This window comes from Bison bison, unplaced genomic scaffold (assembly GCF_000754665.1).
Source record: "Bison bison bison isolate TAMUID 2011002044 unplaced genomic scaffold, Bison_UMD1.0 scf7180017864143, whole genome shotgun sequence".
Taxonomy (NCBI): domain Eukaryota; kingdom Metazoa; phylum Chordata; class Mammalia; order Artiodactyla; family Bovidae; genus Bison; species Bison bison.
Window position 1 is genome coordinate 4,273,768 of NW_011494715.1, and position 23,018 is coordinate 4,296,785.

The window sequence follows — 23,018 nt, forward strand, 5'->3', positions numbered from 1 at the left end:
CCCACCACCCCTCCTTTCCTCTCCCCGCGCAGCCGCCTCGGCGCTGACTGTGTAGTGCTCCGTTACCCCGCTGAGGCAATTTCAGCTCCAATTTGTTCAAACTCCAGACCAAAGGCTCAGACTCAGCCTCTGATGTGCTGAACAAAAACCAGAGACAGGAACCTGTCTCAATCAGTGAGTCAGGGCGCCGGTGAGAAAGTGCCGGGGCGGGGATGGCCGGCGCTGGTGGCTCTCGCGGTGTCCCCATTTCCCCAGGTCGCGCTGTCCCCACGGTCCTGCCCTGGACGCGGCCCGGGGTTAGGGGGGACACTGCTCTCAGACCCAGCATGTGCTAGAATCACCTGCAGACCCCGATCCGTCACACTCTGCCCCGGGAGGGGCGTGGCTGGGGTGCCTCACAGGGAACCCGACCCCACCCTCCAGGCATGTGATACTGGTGGTCCCTTGGCTCTAGTTTGAAAAACACCGCAGGAGGCAGGAGACAGGGGTTCGAGGCTGGAGCAGGCGTGGGCGGGGGTGGGGTAGGGGGTGGAGTTCGGGGGGGGGGTGTGGGTGTCACTGGTGGAGATTACTTTCCAGAGATGCTTTTTATCTTAAAATCTAAGATGGTCCTTTGAGGATGGGAGCCGTAGGAGGGGCTCTATTTAGAGTTCAGGAAATCCACACCTACAGAAGATGTCCCCAGTCTCTTTCAGTTAGCATTTCCCCAAAGGCACCCTCTCCACAACACAGCCTTCCTCCAGATGGGACTTTCTCCCCTGCATTGGACAGCAAGGAGATCAAACCAGTCAATCCTAAAAGAAATGATCTCTGAATATTCCTTGGAAGGACCGATGCTGAAGCTGAAGCTTCAATACTTTGGCCACATGATGTGAAGAGCCGACTCATTGGAAAAGACCCTGATCCTGGGAAAGACTGAAGGCAGGAGGAGAAGGGGATGACAGAGGACGAGATGGTTGGATGGCATCACTGACTCAATAGACATGAGTTTGAGCAAAGTCCGGGAGATGGTGAAGGACAGGGAAGTCTGGTGTCCAAGGGGTCGCAAAGACATGACTGAGCCACTGAACAACTGCATTGCCTGAAGCTGCACTGCTCCCCTCCTAGGGCCAGCCTGTCACTCGAGACCTTTCTTCATTACTGAGGCACACTGTCTTTCCCCAGCAGAATGGGTAGAGTAGGTGGGAATATAAAACCTTGGAGGAAGGGACTTCCCTGGTGGTCCGACAGTGGGTAAGACTTCGCCTTCAATGCAGAGGGTATGGGTTCCATCCCTGGCAGACGAGCTAAGATCCCACATATCTCGTGGCCAAAAAAAACAAAACATAAAACAGAAGGCATATTGTAACAAATTCAATAAAGACTAGAGAATAAGCTTTACAGGAAGAAGAGGGTGGGGAGAATCACGATTGCAGTTGAACCTAGGCCAGTTCTCACGCCTGTACCTAACACACCACACACATTGTCACACATAGTCCTCTACTAAAGACGTTTACACATCTCAAAGGAGGCATGAAATATCACCTACAGTTAATTTCCAATGTCCATCCTTTGCTCCATGGAAGTGGTTTATGAATTCCCTCTTCCAGAGTTGTCATAAAATGTTGATAAATTATGTTTGCCTTGTTACAGACACTATGTCTATTAGGAGAGAGGTGTGTGTGTGTGTGTGTGTGTGTGTGTGTGCGCGTGCATGTATCTGATTCTCTGCCCAAGTGTTTATCCTTTTTCTGCTTTTGTGACTTTGGGTTGTTGATTCCTGTGTCCTGCCTCCCCTGCCTCCACTGGTCCTCCCTAGCATGTCTCTCTCTGTGGATCTGGGCAACTGAAGGTACTGGGGGAGTGGGGGGCAAATGCCCCCAAATGAGGGCTCTGACTCGAACAGAGAGAACACGGGGCTGCCAGGTTCTACAAGGCCTTTGAACTGACTGGAATGTATCATGTGAGGGTGAGGCAGAATTCATTTCATCAGAAGTTCAAGTGCCTGGGACAGATTTCCAGACACTTTTGGTCCAGCCTCGTGTCCCAAACACACACCTGTCTGCTGGAGCCCTGCGCTCCCCTCTGCCAGATCCATGTCTATGTGAATAAAAACTTCAATCCACTGGTTATGTTTGATGTCCCTGCTGCCTTTCAACACACTTTTTACGTAATCTGACTTTAGAGCCTTTTCTTTATAATATGCTTCTTTTCTAAAAAGGAACCGATACTTTGGTTGATGGAGTTGATTCAAAAAATGCCTATTGAAAACCTGCTTGCGCCCGCTAGGAGCTAGACACTCAGGGGTGCAGGGAAGGGCTGGTGGGGAGAGGGAGGGATGCACAAGACACATCTTTTCCCTCCAAGAAGCTTAGAGTTGGGGCGGCATCGAGGGAGACAGTGATTCACACAAACTAACTCAAACGCATGCCTGGCTGGGATGAACACTCCAAAAGAGGCGAACACACATTGCTTCAGGAACAAAAGCCTAATTGCTGTATTTGCACGGGCCTGTGATTGCAACTTTGTGAATTCATGAGTTAGAATTTATGAACACACAATCATGGTGCATGAAATAAAGCTCTTGATTTAATAATACTAAATACACACTAGGTAGAGTGTGACCAGACAAGTGATTAGCAGAGTTCTGGGCTGTGATGCCGTGCAGGAAGGGAGGTAAACTGCCTCTGTTGATGAACCGTTGTGTTCTCCAGCATGGCAACCTCTGGCTGCACGTGGCCAGTGAGCCTGGGAAATGTGGCTGATCCCAACTGAGATACATGCCTGCCAGGCTCCTCTGTCCATGAAATTTCCCAGGCAAGAATACTGGAATGGGTTGTCATTTCCTCTTCCAGGGGATCTTCCAGTCCAGGGATGGAACCTGTATCCCCTGTGTCTCCTGCACTGGCAGGCAGATGCTTTTCCACTGCACACCCCTACTAAACACACACCAGATAGCAAAGATCTAGTCCAGGGACTGCCCTGGCGATCCAGTGGCTAAGACTCCATGCTCCCAGTGCAGGGTGCCTGGGTTCAATCCCTGGTCAGGGAACAAAATCCCACACGCTGCAACTAAGAGTCCGCATGCTGCAGTAAAGATCGAAGTTCCCGTGTGCTGACCAAGTAAATAAATATTAAAACAAACAAACAAAACAATTTAGTCCCCAAAAAAGTGTAATTGTCTCATGAACAAATGTTATGCTGATTACATGTTTAAATGATAATTTTTTACACACTGAGTTAAATAAAACTTCATGTTACACAGTGTTAGTCGCCCAAAGGTGTGTGATTCTGAGACCCCATGGACTATAGCCCACCAGGCTCCTCTGTCCATGGGATTCTTCAGGCAAGAATATTGGAGTGGGCTGCCATTCCCTTCTCCAGGGAATCTTCCCGACCCAGGGATTGAATCCAGGTCTCCTGTGCTGCAGGCAGATTCTTTACCATCTGAGCCATTCATTTCACCTACTTCTCTATTTTTTTGAATGTGACTACTAGAAAATGTAAAATTCCAAATGCGGCTCACATTTCAGGTCCGCATTATAATTTATTGGCCAGCACAGACCTACAACATTCATATCCATTACATCATTTAATACTCACCATGATTCTACAAAGTAGGCATTAGTCCCATGTTAAAGCCAAACTAACCATGGCTCAGAGAAGTGGTGAACTGGCCCAGGTCACTCCACCTAACTCATCTGGGTCAGTGGCTCATGGGCTCACCTGCTTCCTCATCTGTGCCGCAGGGCTCACCCTTCCCTGACAGAAGAACAGAAGAAGTAGATGGACTCGCCTTTCAGGTGGGGTCAGTCACCATTCTGTGAACCATCCTAAAAATAACCCCTCCATCCAATGCTCTCTGACCTCAAGGCCCAGAGTTACAGTCCCCGAGGGTGGGCCGGAAACCCCCTCTCCTGGGAGCTGCCCCCACGCCCCGGCATCATGGTGCCCGGCAGCCATCAGCAGATGCTGGCCGAGCCTTCCGAGAGCCTAAGTGGTTCCTGAGGGCACCTCCCCCTCCCTCTCTGTGCTGGATGCTGAAGTCTTTGGACAGTCAGTACTCAAATAACTGCTTAATCAATTCACTGTTGAAATGAGGACTGCCTCTGCACAGCCACACTCCTTTTTACTGTTTTTAAAATAACCAAGTTTATTTTTTCGAGTAGGTTCAGAGTAAAATTGAATGGAAGGTATAAGGGTTCCCATATAGTTCCTTGGGCTTTCCTGATAGCTCAGATGGTAAAGAATCCACCTGCAATGCAGGAGACCTGGGTTCAAGCCCTGGGTTGGGAAGATTCCCTAGAGAAGGGCATGGCAACTGCTCCAGTATTCTTGGCCTGGAGAATTCCAAGGACAGAGGAGCCTGGCGGGCTACGGGGGTCGCAAAGAGTTAGATTTGATTGAGCGACTTTCACTTTCTTTTATATAGTCCCTGCTCCCCGTACACACAGCCTCCCCCGCTACCACCATCCACCATCAGAGTGGTCTGTCTGTTACCACGGAAGAACCTATGTCATAGACACCCAACGCATTCATGTGTATGTGCTCAGTCGTGACCAGCTCTTTGTGACCCCACGGACTGCAGCCCTCCAGGCTGCTCTGTTCATGGGATTCTCCAGGCAAGAATACTGGAGTGGGTTGCCATTTCCTCCTCCAGGGGATCTTCCCGACCCGGGGATTGAACCCAAGTATCTTGGGTCTCCTGCACTGGTGGTTGGATTCTTTACCAACCACGCCACCTGGGAAGCCCGAAGTCCATAGTCGACATTACAGTTCACTCTTGTTGTGGTACACTCTATGGGTTTGGACAAATGTACAATGACATGTATTCACCATCCCAGCATCACACAGAATGCTGATTTTGCAGCATGAATGCAGAATTTTCAGCACGCTAAAAAGCCCCCGTGCTTCACCTATTCAACCTTCCTTCCTCCCAGCTTCTGGCAGCCAGTGATCTTTTTACTGCCTGCATAGTTAACCTTCCACGGAATATCACATAGTTGAAACCAAACAATACACAGCCTTTTCAGACTGACTTCTTTCACTTCATAAGATGCTTTTAAGTTTCCCCCAGTCTTTTAGTGGCTTAATAGCTCATTTCTTTTTATTGCTGAATAATATTCCATTGTCTGGATGTACCACAAGTTATTTATCCCTTCACCTGCTGAGAGACATCTTGGTTGCTTCCAGGTTTTGCCAATAATGAATAAAGCTGCTATAAACAGCCATGTGTGGGTTTTTGTACGAACATAAGTTTTCAGTTCCTCTGGGTAAATACCACGGAGCACAGTTGCTAGATCGTATGGTGAGAATATATTTAGTTTTGTGAGAAACTGCCAAACTGCCCTCCAAAGTGGCTGCAGCGTTTTGCACGCCTAGCAACAGTGAGTGAGACCACAGTTCCTCTGATGAACTGACACCACGTTTTCCGGTTTCGGGCAGGGGGAGCTCTTTCGTGCTCCCTGCCTCCTGGGGCCACACCCCAGCTACCCAGTCTTGCAGGTGCTTCTGCAGGCTGCATCGAGCACTCAGTGTACTGGGTAACTTTCCTCCATAATAAGGATTATGCTAATGGCAAGCACTTAATAAGAGCTGGATACCAGGCAAAGCTCCTCCCAGGTACTAGCCCACCAATCCTCACGGAAGCCCTGTTGGGGCGGTGGTGGGGGGCGGCTGTCATTCTTTTCCTTTACACAGACTGTAGAAACTGAGGCTCTGGCATGTCCAGTGGCTTGCCCGAGGTCACACCATTGGTCGGTGTCAGTGGTGGGATTTGAACCCTCTGCAGATGACCCCTGGGGGATGTCCTTGGTACCTGTCTCTCCCTCTCAGCTGTGAGCTCAAGGGCCAGGACTACACTCACTCACCTGAAATCACACCTGTACCTGGTGCCTTCCCTGCAGTCATAAAACGATGCTGACTGAGCCCTCAGTGACCCTCCAGTCCTGTGTTCATGGGCACTGCTCTTTCCTCTGCATGAGCTATCCCTAAGAATCCCATCCTGTTTCTCAGCCGTTCTCTCCATGCCCCTTGCTCCCAGGCCCTGAACCCTCACAGCCCCAATCTTCCTTCTGGGCTTTTGACCCCTATATCCTATATTGCCCAGACCTTGTGTGAGGACCTCCAACTCCCTTAGATCCCTGACCGTCCTTGAGGCTTCTCCCTTTAGAAGACCTTCACTGCCCCATCCTATTCTCTGCTATGGGTTGAATGCTGGTGTTCCCCCACCCCACAAATTCATGTGCTGAAGCCCTAAATCACAATGTGGAGGTGGGTGGCTGAGGGTGATTTGGGTTCCATGAGGTCATGAGGGCCTTAGAAGGAGAAGGGACCAGAGCTCCCCTTCTCCATCATAGGAGGACACAGCTGGAAGGCAGCTGCCAGTGAACTGTTAATAAGAAGGTTCTCATCAGAACCCAGCTATATGATCTCCCTGACCCTGGACTTCTAGCTTCCAGAAACTAAGAGGAATATTTTTGTTATTTAATCCCCTCGGTCTATGGTTTTTATTAGAGTAGCCCAAGAGGACTAAGACATTCAGCATGTCAAGCAAAAGAACTCATGGTCGCCCTTGCCAAGGCACCCATCTCTACATCCTCAATGGGATTCCTGTTGCCCTCCTGCCCATCTGAAACCTGGGATTCTCTTAACCCCTCCCTCTTGCTCATATTCTTGTCTCTCAATTTTTTCTTCAGAACTTCTCTTGGACTAATCCTTTCCTTTCTAGCCCTACTGGGCCATGCTGGTTGGAGCTATTTTCCACCCACTTTGGAACAACTGTTATAGTCTAACTGGTCTACCAGTCGGTCCTACACACAAATCTGCAATAATAATAACACTCAAGCCACATACACATCACTCCACAACCTGCTATGGCTCCCGAGTGCCCACTGGATTAGGTCCATTCTTTATTCAACATTCATGCTCTGCAGTAATCCCCGTCCCCACCCCATGCCTGTCTCAGCTCATCCTGCACATGTCTCCACTCCAGCTCAGTCAGCTCCCTGTCTCTTTCCTGCCCAAGTTAGGCTCCTTTCTATCTCTGGGTGACTCCTCATACTGTCCCCTGGCCTAAATGCCCTCGTTCCTATTCCCTTTCCACCCGGATGCCAACACATCCTCCAGAATGGTTTGAAATCCAGCCACACCGGGACAATTGTCCTGATAACATCAGTCTCACGGTTTTGGTCCTTCCAGACTGCCCAAATCAAGAACCCTGTGTGGCCATTGTTCTTTCTCCTGATACCTGGTAGCTGGGGTCCCTTATGTACCAATGGGGTATCTTACAGGGAGGTGTGTGTATGTTAGTCACTCAGTCGTGTCCGATGCTCTGCGACCCCATGGACTGTAGCCCACCAGGCTCCCCTGTCCATGAAATTCTCCAGGCAAGAATACTGGAGTGGGTTGCCATTCCCTTCTCCAGCGGATCTTCCCTACCCAGGAATCAAACCTAGGTATCCCGCATCACAGGCAGATGCCACCAGGGACAAGGCACTGAAAAATCCTCAGACTGAAGACCCTGATCAACTCAAAAGTAAAAAATGATCCTAGTGACAACTCCCAGTAAAATATAACCTTCCTCTTGAGAAATATAGCACATGTCTGAATGACAACCCACCAGCAATGACCCCCTGCTGAGAACCTGAGGCCTTGCAAGTCAAGCACCGTTTCTGGTGGGTAGGCGGGTTGCGGGTATGGACAGACAACTCAGGGTTGGGGGTATGGACAGACAGACAACCCAGTGAACGTCCTTGTGTCTGTGAGGACAGGACCACACTCCCCTGGCCCAGCCTCTTGTTGGGCAGGAGGGAGCTGGCTCTGCTGGGTGTATCAGGAGACTCACGGCACAATCTGCTAACCAGCCACAACTACGATCTCCAAGGTGTAGAAGGAAGGTGGGGACGATGTGACGTGAAACCTCCTACTTCAATGCCCTCATCTGAAAGCACCCAGATGGGGAGATGCGCCAGGGAACGCCGGGGAACGCCTTCCTCAGACCCACTATCCAGCACATGTCACCACCATTTAATAGATATGAGCCGGGCTTCCCTGGTGGCTCAGTGGTAAAGAATCTGCCTGCCAAAGCAGGAGACATGGGTTCGATTCCTGATCCAGGAAGATCCCACATGGTGCAGAGCAGCTAAGCCCATATGCCACAACTACTGAGCCTGTGCTCTAGAGCCCAGGAACCGCAACTACTGAGCCCACGTGCTGTAACCTTTGAAGCTGATGCAACACAGAGCCTGTGCTCTGCAACAAGAGAAGCCACCGCAATGAGAAGCCTGTGCACTGCAATGAGAGAGCAGCCCCTGCTCTCCGCAACTAGAGAAAAGCCCATGCAGCAAAGAAGACCAGCAGAGTCAAAAATAGATAAAATTATTTAAAAAATAAAATAGAAATGAGCCAAGTGCCAGGCCTATAGAAAAGCTCTAGGTGCTGTCTCCTTTAATTGTTACAAGAAGACTATGAAGTAGGTGGTCTTGTTGCCATTTTAAAGACTAGCCAGTGGAGGTTCAGAGGGGTGGCATGGCTAGTACAAGTAGAGCTGGCACAGGGGATGCAGAGCGGCCATCTCCCCAGCTCACGGTGACCCTCCCATCTCTCCCACTGCCACTCCCCCATCACAGGATGGGCCCTGCCGGCCTTGAGCAGATGATCCTATCCACTGGCTCCCATTTGCTGGGCCACAGGCAGACTGACTCAGGCTGGGCCAATCAGAGTCACTTTCCCAGATCCCTCCCTCTCACCAGAAGAGCACTTGACCCAAGCTGAGCCCCAAAAAACCTGACCCTGAGAGAGAAAATGCCGAGGGGTTAAGGGGAGGGAAGAGTCTGGGATCCTTTGGGCTGCCCCCTCTCAGTCCATGATGGTCCCCAGGCCCAGATGCACATGAGCATCACGTCTCATGGGACAGCACCTCTGCGCTGTGCTGGCTCCGTGGTTTCTCTTATATCCAGAAGGTTGCTTAGCACTGAAGTCTGAGCACACAGCCCAGCAAAGACCAGCGTGGCCTGCTCAGCAAGTTGGTTCCATGGTGGAAAGGACCACTCTACTCCTACCATGGAGATGGGTCACGAGAACCAAACCGCAAGGCTATGAGGGTCCAGGAAATGAGCCTAGAAAAGCAGAGACTCAGAACGTTTAGCAGCTGTCTGCCAGCACGGGAAGACCTCACTCACACACACACACACACACACACACACCCCCAAGGGATTCACAGTGAGCTGGTCCAGGAAGAAGAGGGAGGGAAGAGAGAGGCAAGGCTCACACAGCCAACTCCAGTGCACCAGCAAGGACCCCGGTGGAAAGTTCATGCTCAAACTGAGTGCCACCTCCTCCCCCTAACACCTCCCTCAATTCCCTGGCTCAGATGAACCTCACATATGGAACTAGGGCTTTATTCACAGTTCTTAGTCAATACAGCTCACTTCTTACTCAACGTTATAGTAAATAAATATCCGAATCTTCACTCCCTTCGTTGTTTAGTCGCTCAGTCGTGTCCAACTCTTTTGTGACCCCATGGACTGCAGCCCGCCAGGCTCCTCTGTCCATGGGATTTCCCAGGCAAGAATACTAGAGTGAGTTGTCATTTCCTTCTCCCGAGGATCTTCCCCACTTTGGGATCGAACCCACATCTCCCGCATTGACAGGTGTGTTGTGAACCACTGAGCCACTCGGGAAGCCCTACTAGTCTGTGCGGAGGCAGAATCTATGACTGATTCGTTTCTGTAATCTCAAAGCCCCCAGACCCAGGCCCCAGCCTGTGGGAAGCAAGTGTGGCAGGATTTGTGTTGAACCAATGCACACCAGGCGGGACCCCCAGCCCGCCTGTGCCCTGCCATAGGGGTGCCCCCACCCAGGGCTTCTGAGAGGGGGACGTGAGCCAGAGCTCGGCACCGGGTCTCTGGTAACTCCTGAGTTGCAGGAATCTCGTGCCCCTCTAGGAGAATCTTGCCTTTGCTCAACTAGTTTTCCTTTGCTTCCTTCACAACTTGGCACCAGACGTAGGGCTGAGAGCCAGATTAGCAACGAAAACTGTCAAGAAATATCTCCCCTCCAGAAAAAGCAAGGGAAAACAACATCTTGGTGGGGTTTTTCCAGGGGAAGAAAAAGTGAAATAGTCTCTTTCTGCCTCCTCTGTGTTGGCCTAAAATGGCAGTTTTGCAGAGGGAAAACATATTTCTTCTGAGCAAAGCTGTTTGTGGTGCGAAAGATGGAGTGTGTGTGCTGAGCACAAAGACACAAATTGGCCTGAGGCTCAGCTACACAAGCTCTTTTCACAGGAGTTTATGTGGGGGAGGGCGAGGTTGAAGAAAGGAAAAGTAAAATCTTTGTTTTGTGAAAATGAAAAGAAAAATGGGAGCCTGGATCAAATTCAAACCTGGCGTCTGATATGAAGGAGGCTTGTAATAGAGCCGTGTGGGTGAAGGAATGGGCACTAAGGGGAAGCCCCCAATGTGCCGGCTCCAGACGCAGCCGGTTGGCTTGGCACCTGAGCTATCCATAGCCTCTGCTCTGGGGCACGGCCAGGCATCCCTCTGAACTCTGCCTCCTGCACTCCCGGGACCCATCTCACAGGGCACTTGAGAAAATTGAAGGGGGGGCTTCCTTGGTGGTCCAGTGGCTAAGACCCCCATGCTCCCAATGCAGGGGGCCCGGGTTCGATCCCTGGGCAGGAACTAGATACCACAGGCGGCAACTAAAAGTTGGCACGTCACAACGAAAGATCCTGCTTGCTGCAACAAACATCGAAGATCTCGAGTGTGGCAACTAAGACCCGGCACGCAAAATAAGTCAGTCAATAATTTTCAAAAATTGTGGTAAAAAACTACAATGAAGTATCACCTCACACCAATTATTGATCATCATTTTAGAAGACCACAAATAATAAATGCTGGAAGGGGTGTGGGAAAAAGAGAACCCTCTCACACTGTTGGTGGGAAGTAAATTGGTGTAGCCACTACGGAAACAGGATGGAGGTTTCTCAAAAAAAAAAATATTAATAGAGCTACCATATAATCTAGCAATCCCTCTCCTGGGCATATATCTGGGAAAAAACTATAATTAGAAAAGATACATGCACCCCAAAGTTCACTGTAGCAGTATTTACAATAGCCAAGACATGGGAGCCACATGATGTCCAATGATAGATGAATGGATAAAGAAGATACAGTATATACATGTACACAACAGAGTGCTGCTCAGCCACATTAAAACGAAATGAATGAAACACTGTCATTTGCAGCTACACAGATGAACCTAGTGGAGAAGGCAATGGCACCCCACTCCAGTACTCTTGCCTGGAAAACCCCATGGACGGAGGAGCCTGGTGGGCTGCAGTCCATGGGGTTGCGAAGAGTGGGGCACGATTGAGCGTCTTCACTTTCACTTTTCACTTTCCTGCATTGGAGAAGGAAATGGCAACCCACTCCAGTGTTCTTGCCTGGAGAACCCCAGGGACGGGGGAGCCTGGTGGGCTGCCGTCTATGGGGTCGCACAGAGTTGGTTACGACTGAAGCAACTTAGCAGCAGCAGATGAACCTAGATTATCATACAAAGTGAAGTAAGTCAGATAGAGAAAGACAAACATCATACGATATCACTGAAATGTAGACTCTAACGTATGGTATCAATGAACTTATTTACAAAACAGAAACAAGAGTCACAGACATAGAAAACAAACTTATGGTTAGCAAAGAGGAAAGGCAGGGGAGGGATAAATTAGGAGTTTGGGATTAGCAGGTACAAACTACTATACATAAAATAGATAAACAACAAGGTCCTGCTGTACAGCACAGGGAACTGTACTCAGTAGCTTGTAATAGTCTATAATAGAAAAGATCGTGAGAAAGAAATACATATATATATCTGAATCACTCTGCTGTACACCAGAAACTAACACAATATTGTAAATCAACTATCCTTCAATTAAAAGGAAAGGGCCTGCCTCAAAGTCAACCTGGACTGGAGTTGATCAAAGAGAGTCTGAGAACCACCTGCATCAGAACGCTCTCTCTGCGGGTAAATTATGCAGATCCACAGAGGGGGCCAGGACAAGACCCAGATCCTCTGATTCCAAGAGCTGGGTGCTTGTCACCCCAGCATCACCTGTGCAATGTGCTGAGTGCCAACTGTCTGCAGACAACTGTCCGGAACCACAACCAAATGAGACAAAGTTCCTGCCTTCGACAGGCACATGCCTGGGTGGAGGGGGAGAGGAGACTCTGGGAAAGTGGTGAGGCCAAGGCCAGGGAGCAGAGGAGGGGCGGCACTGGGGCTGGGGCGTGGAAGCCAGAGCCTGGAGGGTTTCAGAGGTGCAGGATGACAGATGAAGGAAAGGCACTATGACTGAGCTTTGGGGGGTGGGGACTGGACACTGAGGGCAGGGAGGGCAGCATAAGCCAAGGCCAAAGGTAAAACATCGAGCACGTTTATGGAAAACAGGAAGAAACTCCAAGTGGGATGTAGCTGCACGGGGCATGAGGCCAGGGAGCCAGAGACACGGGCCTCGTGCTGGGCTGGGCAGTCCAGCTCTGACCTTGTAAGTCGCAGGGAGCCCTGGGAGGCATTCCAGGAAGGGAGAGGTGTGCATCTTAGGAAGGTCAGCTTGACAGCCACTGAAAACTGGACGGAATAGGAGATGACTTGGGCCCCTAAAGGTGCCAGCACCCAGGGAGGCTAGTGGTTGTGAGGTTCCCGGTGGGACAGCTGCAAGCTGCCAGGCCCGGCTACCCTCCGACCTCACTGTGGTCTCTTATGTGGATGGGGCCAACAGGTCAGAAGGGCATGTGTGTGACACTGAACGGGCACAGCACACCCACTGGCATATATGCCCCCAGCCCAGCCTCGCCTGTCCCCTTGCAGTGACAAATAACATGGGCTTCTCCTGGGGAGCACTGCTGATGTGCTGGCTCCCAGCTGGTGCTCCAAAGACTCCATACACACTTAGTAGGCAGCAGTGTGACCTAGTAGTCAGCATGAATCCTCTCTGAACAGTCTTCTGATCTGTCAAATGGGGATGTATACTTACCTTAAGGGGCTGCCCTGAGACCGAGAGACAAAACATGACAAGTGCAGCCTAGGGCCCAGCCGCACCATCTGGAGGCTGCTTGGATGATGATGATGACGACGACAATGATGCCGTAGCACCCACCGTCCAGCTCGCACCATCGGCATCACCACCAGCATCAGCAGTACCATCAAGTCCGCTGCCCATGTCGGGGCAGCTCCTGCTCCTCATCAGTCCACAGGAGCCAGGAGATCAAGACACCCACAGAGCTCTTTGCTTCAGGCCCTGAGTTGAGCACAGGCCCAGGAGAGATGGAGCATCAGGCCGCATCTCAGCACCCACCCATGCTTGTCTGACCCCCAGAGGCGAGGGATCAAACGGGGTGAGCTGGGCTCTGTTGTTGCTGTTGCTTCATCACTCAGTCACGTCTGACTCTTTGCAACCCATGGACTGTATGTAGCCCACCAGGCTCCTTTGTCCATGGGATTTCCCAGGCAAGAATACTGGAGTGGGTTGCGACACCCTTTTCCAGGGGATCTTCTCCACTCAGGGATTGAACCCAAGTCTCCTGCACTGCAGGTGGATTTTTTACTATCTGAGTCACCAGTGAAGCCCCCTTATCCTCTAAGTCACGTACTAAATTTGGATATCTCGGGCGGCCACTGAAAACTTTAACCTGGGGCACGTTTATCTGATACTTGTGCAGTGGGGCCCTGAAGCCCCTCGTGCTTGAACTCCTTGGAACATGGCCATGGCTGTATAGAGGTCTCAGGTGAGGACAGAGTTGGACATGCCCAGCCCTGTTAAAGCAGGAGCTTGGGTGCTCAGACAGTTCCTGTGGACTGTACTCAGCAAACACGTATATAAGCCTGTAACACATTCCAGACTAGGCATGAATGGCAGCCATGCAACCTCAGAAAAAATGCAACCCACCATCTCTCCTCATTCCGTAGATAATGTTCATGCCTTTTGTGAGTTTTTGTATGATTAGTATCCCATTCACAAGCATGATAAGGAATGGACGTCAGAGATTCTACTATGAAAAGATGATTAAGCAAAACCCTCCATCACGTTACTGCATCTGTTTCACTCAAGAGGAAATAACTCAACAATTATCAGTTGAGCTCTTAGAAAACTCTTACTATTTACAGCTGCAGATGTGAGCTGATGAGGATTTTCTTGACTGTGTTACACATACGCAAGACGGATACACTGAAATGCCAAGACTAATGTGTAAGTCTATTAAGTATAATCCCTGATTTCAAATCTCTGCTTTGCCACAATGGACCCATTTTTCTCATTTACTGATTTGATCAAAAGTGAATATTCTAAATCTTAAAGTAGCATATGTGAGTGCCCAGTGCATGTTCTTTGCGATCCCATGGACTGTAGCCCACCAGGCTCCTCTGTCCATGAGATTTCCCAGGCAAGAATACTGGAGTGGGTTGCTCTTACCTTCTGCAGGGGATCTTCCCGACCCAGGAATCGAACCTTTGCCTCCTGTGTCTTCTGCATTGGTGGGTGGATTCTTTACCACTGCACCACCAAGGAAGTCCAGGTCTTAAGGTAGGGGACCCATTTTTATGGGAACACATTATTTGTATCTGTTTTGTATTTTGAGACTTTGTGTCAGATGTATTTTAAGGAAAAAAAATGCCTCTGCTTTCAAATGTTAGAAAATTACTACTTTAGGCCAACCCTCTCATTTTACAGGTTAGGGGTCTGCACCCCCAAGAGGTGGTGAGATTCAGCCAAGGTGACACAGGTACTGTAAAGTATAATTAAACAGGGAGCAGGGAAACATTTGTTGTGCGGGGACACTAAATAAATGGAGGGGGAAGGGAAGAGTACACTTCAGGGACACAGAGAAGTTATCTGAGCCATTTAATAAATTAAACGGTTTTCATCCATCAGGGATTTGGAGAAATAACTAGCTTTGTTCAGTCTGGCCAGAGGGGGTCAGGTGGGCTTCTGTAGCTTAAGCCACCTGGTTATGTTCACCCATTGTCCACCAGGAAAGCCCCCAAATCTGCAACTCTTAGCTCACACACACACTCTGCTCCAGGGAGGGGAGGTTGTTCAGATTTGGCCACGGTGACCGGTTCGGGGAGGCCCAGAGCCCAGCTGGAGTCAGCAAGAGCTGAGAGACTTTGGGAGAAGAAGTGTGGAGTGTGCTAACTGCCACAGAGGCCCAGGAAGGAAATGATCACCACTCAACCCCACTTTACCAAGGAAAAGCCAAGAGGAGGAAACATGAAAAGGTATTCAAGTCACAGAACCCCACTGTAGATCGAACTTAGAGGCGGGCAAGAGAAAAGAGGCAGAGTGTGGGTCAAAAAGCAGGGGGAGGACTTCCCTGGTTCCAGTGGTCTAAGAATTCACCTGCCAACGCAGGGGACACAGGTTTGATCCCTGGTCCAGAAAGATTCCACACGCCAGGGGGCAGCTACGCCTGTGTGCCACAACTGCTGGGCCTGTGCTCTGCAGCCTGGGAGCAGCAACTACTGCAGCCCACTTGCCCTACAGCCCATGCGCTGCAACAAGAGGAGCCTCCGCGGTGAGAAGCTCTCCTACTGCAGCAAGAGAGCAGCCCTCACTGGACGCAACCGGAGAAAGCCTGGGAGCAACAGCAAAGGCGCGGTGCAGCCAACACAGAAAAAAGCAGGGGGAGGCACCGCTGAAGGAGTGAGACTGAGGACCTGGGGGCAGCAAGAAGTGAGTGGCCAGTGCGTCTGGGTGGAAGCACTGCAGCCTCGAGGGCCCTGCAACCATCATGACCACCCTCCCCTTTCACCAAACACCCCCTGTGCAGGGGAACAAGCACTTATGGGCTGGAAGAACATTAAGGAACCTCTGTGTGCTTCTGTCCTTTTACAGATGAGGACAGTGGAACCCAGATGGACATGGCTTCAGCCAACAAAGCGCTTGGAGCAGAGACCAGCCCACCATCCCCGGCAAGCAGGAGGAAGGAGACTGCTGGGTGTGAGTGGGGGAGCAGTCACCTCGACGAGCACGTGGGCCAGGTCCTGTCTGGACTCACCCCTTCCCCTGCGTGGCCCCCAGCGGGTGCTTGAAGCCTTGTTTACTGAATGAGCCAGCGATTGTTCCAGGCCCTCCCTGTGCATGAGTTCCCAATCGGCAAGCTTACACCCAAGTCCACGGAATGCAAGAAAGCTGCTCTCCAAAGAACCGAAGGATGTCAGGCTATTAGCTGAACAAGCTCCCCATTCACTCCTTAAAAGCATAACTTGCTAACTGCTGAGGCACTGAATTATTCATGCCCCCAAGGCTGGGGTTTCCCACCTTTCAACAACCACTGACCTCTTCCATCCTGGCTCCAGCCAGCCAGCCACCTCCCTTGGTTTAGGGAGCTGAGGAAGTATGAAGAAACATAACCCCGGGCAATTCCTTAGAAAGACCAAGGCTTTGCAACGAGAAGCCCAGGGCGGGCAGAGGGCAGAAAATAAGAGATCCCACTTTCCACTGCCTTCCTCAGAAACAAACTTCTGCCTGCCTCCTTCCCTTCCTCCCTTCTTTCTAGGCCCCCAACAGCCTCCTGTCCTCCTGTTTAATGGGAATCACTGGTTGGGGATGTCGCTTTCTCACGGGGAAAACCAAACCTCAGAGTCTGGGGGCTTGAAGAGGCCTCCTAGATTCAGGGGGCTGTGCTGGCCAGGCAGACACAGAAGGCATTTCTTGGACGTCTGCTCTGGTCTCTTTATGGACATCAGCACCTTCTGTCCCCTCCACAAGCATCTGAGGCAGTGGTCCCTTCCCCAGCCAGGGTCGGAGTGTAAAGGCTGCTCAGAAACTAGGAAGCAGTTCAAGGTACAGAACCTTTCTATAATAAATTCTAGAAACGTTTTTCATGAGGATTTTATAAAAATGTGGGGAACATTGATAACAGAATATTCAGGAGAAACAAGCAGAATAGAAAAGGGTAGGAAGAGCATGATATCAACACAGCTTTTGAAAATCATGTCGATGATGCAGATGTTAACAAAGCGCAAGAGAGGAACGAGAGATGAAAGTCGATGACCTCCAAGTAGGAGGCTGTGTTCACTTAGAAACATGTATACCTGTGATGGATTCATTTTGATATTTGGCAAAACTAATACAATTATATAAAGTTTAAAAATAAAAAATAAAAAAAAAAGAAATCGATGTTTGATATCTTCCGAGTTTCATCCCATGAGAACACACTGCTGCCACAGCCTGGGGGTGGGGGCGTGGTCGGGTGGACACAGGTCATTATCGGTTGTGAACATCTCAGGACAAACAGATCCGACAGACCAGCGGAGCAACCGGGCCAATGAGACGGGTGAGCAGGCACACTGAGAGGGAAGATACCAGCCGCAGCGCAGGAGCGGCCAGGACCCGAGGACAGGGTGCAGGGGCAGAGTGCTGGGAGGAGGCAGCGGTGAGCCCAGATGTCGGAGCCCAGGAGAGGGAGGGGCCGGGCCCAGAGCCCTGGAGACTGGGAGGGGCTTGAGGGTCCAGGCTGGGGCAGCAAAGCCCTGGGCCTCATATCATTGGTAGAATAAGACATTAAAGATGGTTTTCATATACTCACACTGTTCCAAAATTTGTATGTATACAAACATATATATATATATGTTTATATATATATACACACACAAAAAAAATTACATATATAAATACAAAATGATACATGGCTCAGATGGTAAAGAATCTGTTTGCAAGCACTTGCATTGCAATGCTTGCAATGAAGGTAAAAGATTCTGGTTGCAAAGAATCTGCTTGCAATGATCAAACCTGGGTTCGATCCCTGGGTTGGGAAGATCCCCTGGAGAAGGAAATGGCAACTCACTCCAGTATTCTTGACTGGAGAATGGATAGAAGAGCCTGATGGGCTATAGTCCATGGGGTTGTAAAGAGTCGGATACGACTAAGCGACTCACACACACACACACACACACACACACACGTTGTATACATACATGTGTATAAGGTCCTCCTGACACTCCCCCACCCAGGCCACATTCCATCCCTACAGATGCCCTTTACTTGCACAGAAGATGAATACACAGTCTGATTCCCCATGTTTTTGCCAGCAGGAAGCACTGACCTGCATGCTGCCCCTTTCACATCATACCACTCTGGCCTTTTACACTGGGGCCCCCAGGAAGGCTCCTGTCGTGGCCCCTGCTGCTGCAGACCTGGGGTAGCTCCCTGGGCACCACCAGCACTCAGGCCCCAAGGAAGCCCTACACATGACCTTCCCAGCCGGGTCTGCAAAACTCAGGGAAAGTGAGGGGAAGAGACCAGGGGCCCCACCAGCCAACCCTGGTGGAGCGTGGCCCGGCTCCCACATTGCAGTGCAGCAGTGGTCCCAGCCTGTGGGTCATGCTGCCAGGCCCCCAGGCACCGCAGTGCCCCCGCCAGCCTGGGTAGACCAGGCCCACCCGGGGGCTCCTTCTCAGGGGGAATCTCCATGGAGTGTCCGGGCATGCTGGCTCCCCAGAGACTCCATGCATTATGAGAGGATAAAAGATTTAAGCCTATAAAACATAAAATATTAACTTAATTATCATAAATACGTGCCTGGGACTGCCCTGGTGGTCCAGTGGTTACAACTCCATGCTTCCACTGCAGGGGGGCGTGGGTTCCGTCCCTGGTCAGGGAACTAAGATCCCACATGCCACATGGCGTGGCCTAAATAAGTAAATGAAACATGCCCAGTGCATTTGTGCTGAAGAGGAGGGAAAAGAAAAAAGACAAACACTCTAAGCAGGAGGACTCACAGAGGGGATGAAGGTGAGAAGCCAGGGTGGGCGAAGTCTCCCAGACGGGCCACCGTGGAAACCGGGAAATCCACCTTCTTTCTCCCAGGTTGCCTGCCTCCTCCATGCAGCCTACCTTGATTTCTCACTTCTGCACCTACCTAAGGCTCTCTGGAAGTTCTGCCTTGGGGAGCCAAGTTTTGGTTATGGGCGCCCTGGTCTCTTTGCCCACCATCTACAGAGCTCCTGGAGGCACAGACTGGATCCTGTACACCTTTGAATATGTCCTCCTGTAGACAGAGTCAGCCCGGGAAACTTCTACCCAATGAATGAACTGCCTCCCCCGTCCCAGTTCCTATGGCCTCTCTCCATCACCACAGCCGGCATGGGGTGAGCTCTGTGGCTTATTAAACATGTCTGCAAGTGTTCTCTCACATCACCCTCACACCAGCTCTGTCTCATAAGTAGATGGGGTGATGGTTTTCCCATTTTACAGGTGAGGAAACTGAGGCTTGGGAAGATGTGCAACACATTAGCTTTCTAATCTCAACTCCAGAGATCTTTGCTTCCCCATGCAAATATTTTATTTGTTCTTTGCATTACATTTTCCACCCTAAAATCGCTCTTATAAATATTAATTCTATCCATCTGGTTCTGACTGTACCAATAACTCCAGTAGGGGAGGAAGGGTAGGTACCCCATGCCAGCCCCTGCCTCCTCTGGTCTGTGGGACTCATTATGCTGTTTGTTGTTTAGTCACTAAGTCGTGTCTGATTCTTTGCTACCCCATGGATTGTACTCGCTAGGCTCCTCTGTTCATGGAATTTTCCATGCAAGAATACTGGTGTGGGTTGCCATTTCCTTCTCCAGGGTATCATCCCAAGCCAGGGATCAAAGCAGCGTCTCCTGCATTGGCAGGCGGATTCTTTACCACTGAGCCACCTGGGAAGCCCATGGGGCTCATTAGAGAACTACTCAAAGAGATACTACGACTACTAAACCCTGGTTACTGGGAGTGTTAAACTAAGTAATTCACCTGGAGGGCTCAGCACTGAACAGGGACTGCCCTGGCTGCTCTAGCATTGTCCTCATCATATCCACGGGAAGGACTCTCTGGCTCTGGGAGATGGGGGCCTCCAGGAGACACAGAAAGCAGGGTCCCTCCCTGCCCCCTGGATCCCGTGGACGAGTCCGGAAGGTTCTCAGGGGTCTTCACTGAGGCTCTACTGTCAGCTGGCCTTCCCCAGCTAGTGCACATGCCCGCACACACAACTGCACCCCTCGACGCTCACCATCTGGCAGGGGTGTGGTGACCCCTCCCCACCTGACCAGCTGCCCTCAGACCTGGGCTCTCCTGACACCAGGTGGAGGGCACAGCCCCCCAGAAGCGGAGAACGTCAGGAGCTTTCCTGAAAACCTCTACAACTTCCAGAGATTTCCTGAGAGCCTCCTGTACCTCATAACTCAGATCAGCAAACCAGCAGGAATGCAGGTCCGATGACGTGCCAGCCTGTCTCTGGATGTGAGGCAGGCAGCAGTACGCAAAACAGACGAGCCCATGGAAGCACAATTTCGACAGCAGCGGACAGACAGCTAGCCGCTAAGCAAGTAATGAGATAATTTCAGAGGGGTATGAGTGCCGTGCGTGAAATAAAGCCAGGGGATGTGATAGAGCAACAGGCAGTAGCAGGGCAGAGCCAGTTTCAGGGTCGCCAAAGGCCAGGCCAGCACTGCAGGACCTCTGAGAAGAACATGAGGAATATATGAAAAATACAGATTCCTGGGACCAGCTCCTGAGCACTGGGTTTTCTGGGTAGAACTGGGAAATCTGCATTTTTCCAAGCATCCCAGGGGATGTGGATGAGGCCAGAGGTTTGGGAAGAATTTATCCAGGCCTCTCCCAGGCTGAAGACTCCATGGGGACCAGGGCCCGTTTCTGAGTTCCTCTTGAACTCTCTCAAGCCCCAAGGCCTTTAGAATTGGAACTACTTCTTGGTTTGTGAGACCCTGACTCCAAGCAGCACTCCTAGCCGGAAGCGTGGGCGGACCCTGGCCTCTGCTTGGTTCCTCTGTGGCAGAGTCCCCCTGAACCTCCTACCTTACTCCCCCCAGCTCAGCTGCCCATCGGTGAATGAAGTAGGCCTTGGCTGGCTGCCCAGGCGCATGGCGGAGGCAGTGGCTGCAGGCTTTTATCAATGGGATCAACAGGGCGTCTGCCAGGACTGATGCGGGACAGGATCCTTGTGACGGTGCCCTGGCCAGCATTTTGGAGGTCACCCTGCAGAAGTGGCTGGCCTTGGTGGCAGGAAGCTTTTCGCGGGGAGGGTAAGTGGCTCAGGGCTTTGAGGAGCTTGGAAGCCCTCCCTGGGACAATCATACTGTTTGCTGGCTTGCCTCAAGGCAGCTTATTCTTGTGAAAGTCTTTTCTGGGGTTCTCCTGGCTAGAACAGACCCATTTGGCTTCATGAAATCATCCCTCAGCTTCTCCCACCGCCTTCACTTGGTTCTTATTTGGTGAGGCGCCAAAACCTGTTTCTCAGGACAGGGTCAGACAGAGAGCTGGTGCTGTGCATCAGTCTGTTTATTTGCAGGAAGATCGATGCCTGAAGCAGAACTGAATCCTGGGAACACAACTCTAGGCCTTGGGCTGGCTATGGCTCCCCTCTCCCCCCCCAGGCCTCTCTGCAGTGGCTGCAGAACAGCACTGTCCAAGGTCTGGAGACCGAAGCCTTGCAGGACCCCCAGGTCAGCCAACACTACTACTACCAATTCTTTACTGGGAAACCCAAGAGAAGGGGACTGAACAAGAGAGAAGGAAACTAAGCAAGCTAGCCTTGACACTCAGACCCACCTCTGCGAGGACACCTGTGCAGATGCTGGATGCTCCCACCTTCCCCAGGGGCTCATGGGGGCAGCTCCAAGGGAAACACCTGACTGATAAATCCCCAAGGGTGTGGCTAATACCTTCCTCTAGTAATAGCTGAGAAATAAGAAAGAAAAAGAAGAGGTCAACCAGGGCTTTCCTGGTGGCTCAGTGGTGAAGAAGCTGCCTGCCAATGCAGGACACATGGGTTCGATCCCTGGTCCGGGAAGATCCCACATGCAGTGCAGCAACTAAGCCCTCAACTGTTCATACCTGTTGAGCCTGTGCTCTAGAGTCCAGGAGCTCCAACTACTGAGCCCACGTGTCCTAGAACCTGTGCTCCCCATAGGAGAAGCCACCGCAATGAGGAACCACTCTTGTCAAAAGTCAGCACAGACCTTAGTCTTCCCAAGTCCAGGGATCAGCTCTCAGGACCCATCTTACTTGGCCTGTATCAACCACCGGGCATCACTGTCTGTTGAAAGCCATTTTTCCCTTCGTGTCCAGACAGCCTTCTAGGTTTCTTCCAAGCTCACAGGCCACTGCTGGCCTCCCTGTAGCCTCCTCCACTCCCTGTCCTTCAAGTGCTGGAGAGCTCAGAGCTGAGCATGTGTCTCTTCCTAAGTGGTCTCATCCATACTACATGTTTAATATCACCCCCACACTGAGGACTCCCAAACTTAGGTCTCCATGCCTCATGTCTTCCCAAGTGTCTTCATCCACTACTACTGCTATAACAAAAACATAGTTAATGTGGCTTATAAACAACAGAAATTTATTCTTCATAGTTCTGGAGGCTAGAAGACCAAAATCAGGGTGTTGCCAGGGTCAGGTTCTGGTGAGGACCTCTTCTGGTTGCATCCTCATTTGGCAGAGAACAGTGAGAGAAAGGAAGTTCTCTCATGACCCTTAGAAGGGCACTAGTCCCATTCATGAAGGCTCCACCCTCATGACCTAAGCACCTCCTAACACCATCTGCTGGTGGGCAGGGTACCTCCTAATACCAACCCACCCTGCTGGCCTCATCCAATCCACTGAGGGCCTGGACAGAACAAAACAGCAGAGGAGGGGTGAATTCTCTCTCTCTGGTTGAGCTGGGACACCCATCTTCTCCTGTCATTGGACACTGCTGCTCCTGGGTCTCAAAGGCCTTCAGACTTGGACTGAATTATACCACCAGCTTTCCTGGGACACTGGCTTGCAGATGGCAGACTGTGGGAGTCCTCAGCCTTCAGAGGTGCGTAAATCAATCCCTCACAATAAATCTTTCTCTATATCTATATCCTATTGCTTCAGTTCTCTGGCAAACCCTGACTAATATGTCCTCCTATAGTGAAAGCCCTCCATGGCTTCCTATTAACATTTAACGCAAAGTCTCAAGTTCTCTTCACGGTCTCCTGTCCACTGTCTGCTCCAACCA

General features: G+C 50.9%; 1 protein-coding gene across 1 annotated transcript in view; it reads right to left on the reverse strand.

Moving 5' to 3' along the window:
• XKR6 (XK, Kell blood group complex subunit-related family, member 6) overlaps window positions 1–13,198 on the reverse strand; it is a 94,669-nt gene extending 81,471 nt beyond the window's left edge. The window contains exons 1-2 of the mRNA XM_010840312.1: window positions 13,078–13,198; window positions 13,013–13,026 (exon numbers count right to left, since the gene is read on the reverse strand). Of these exons, the coding sequence (XP_010838614.1) occupies window positions 13,013–13,026; window positions 13,078–13,198 (135 nt within the window). The remainder of the gene's footprint in view (window positions 1–13,012; window positions 13,027–13,077) is intronic.
• Window positions 13,199–23,018: the final 9,820 nt, after the last annotated feature.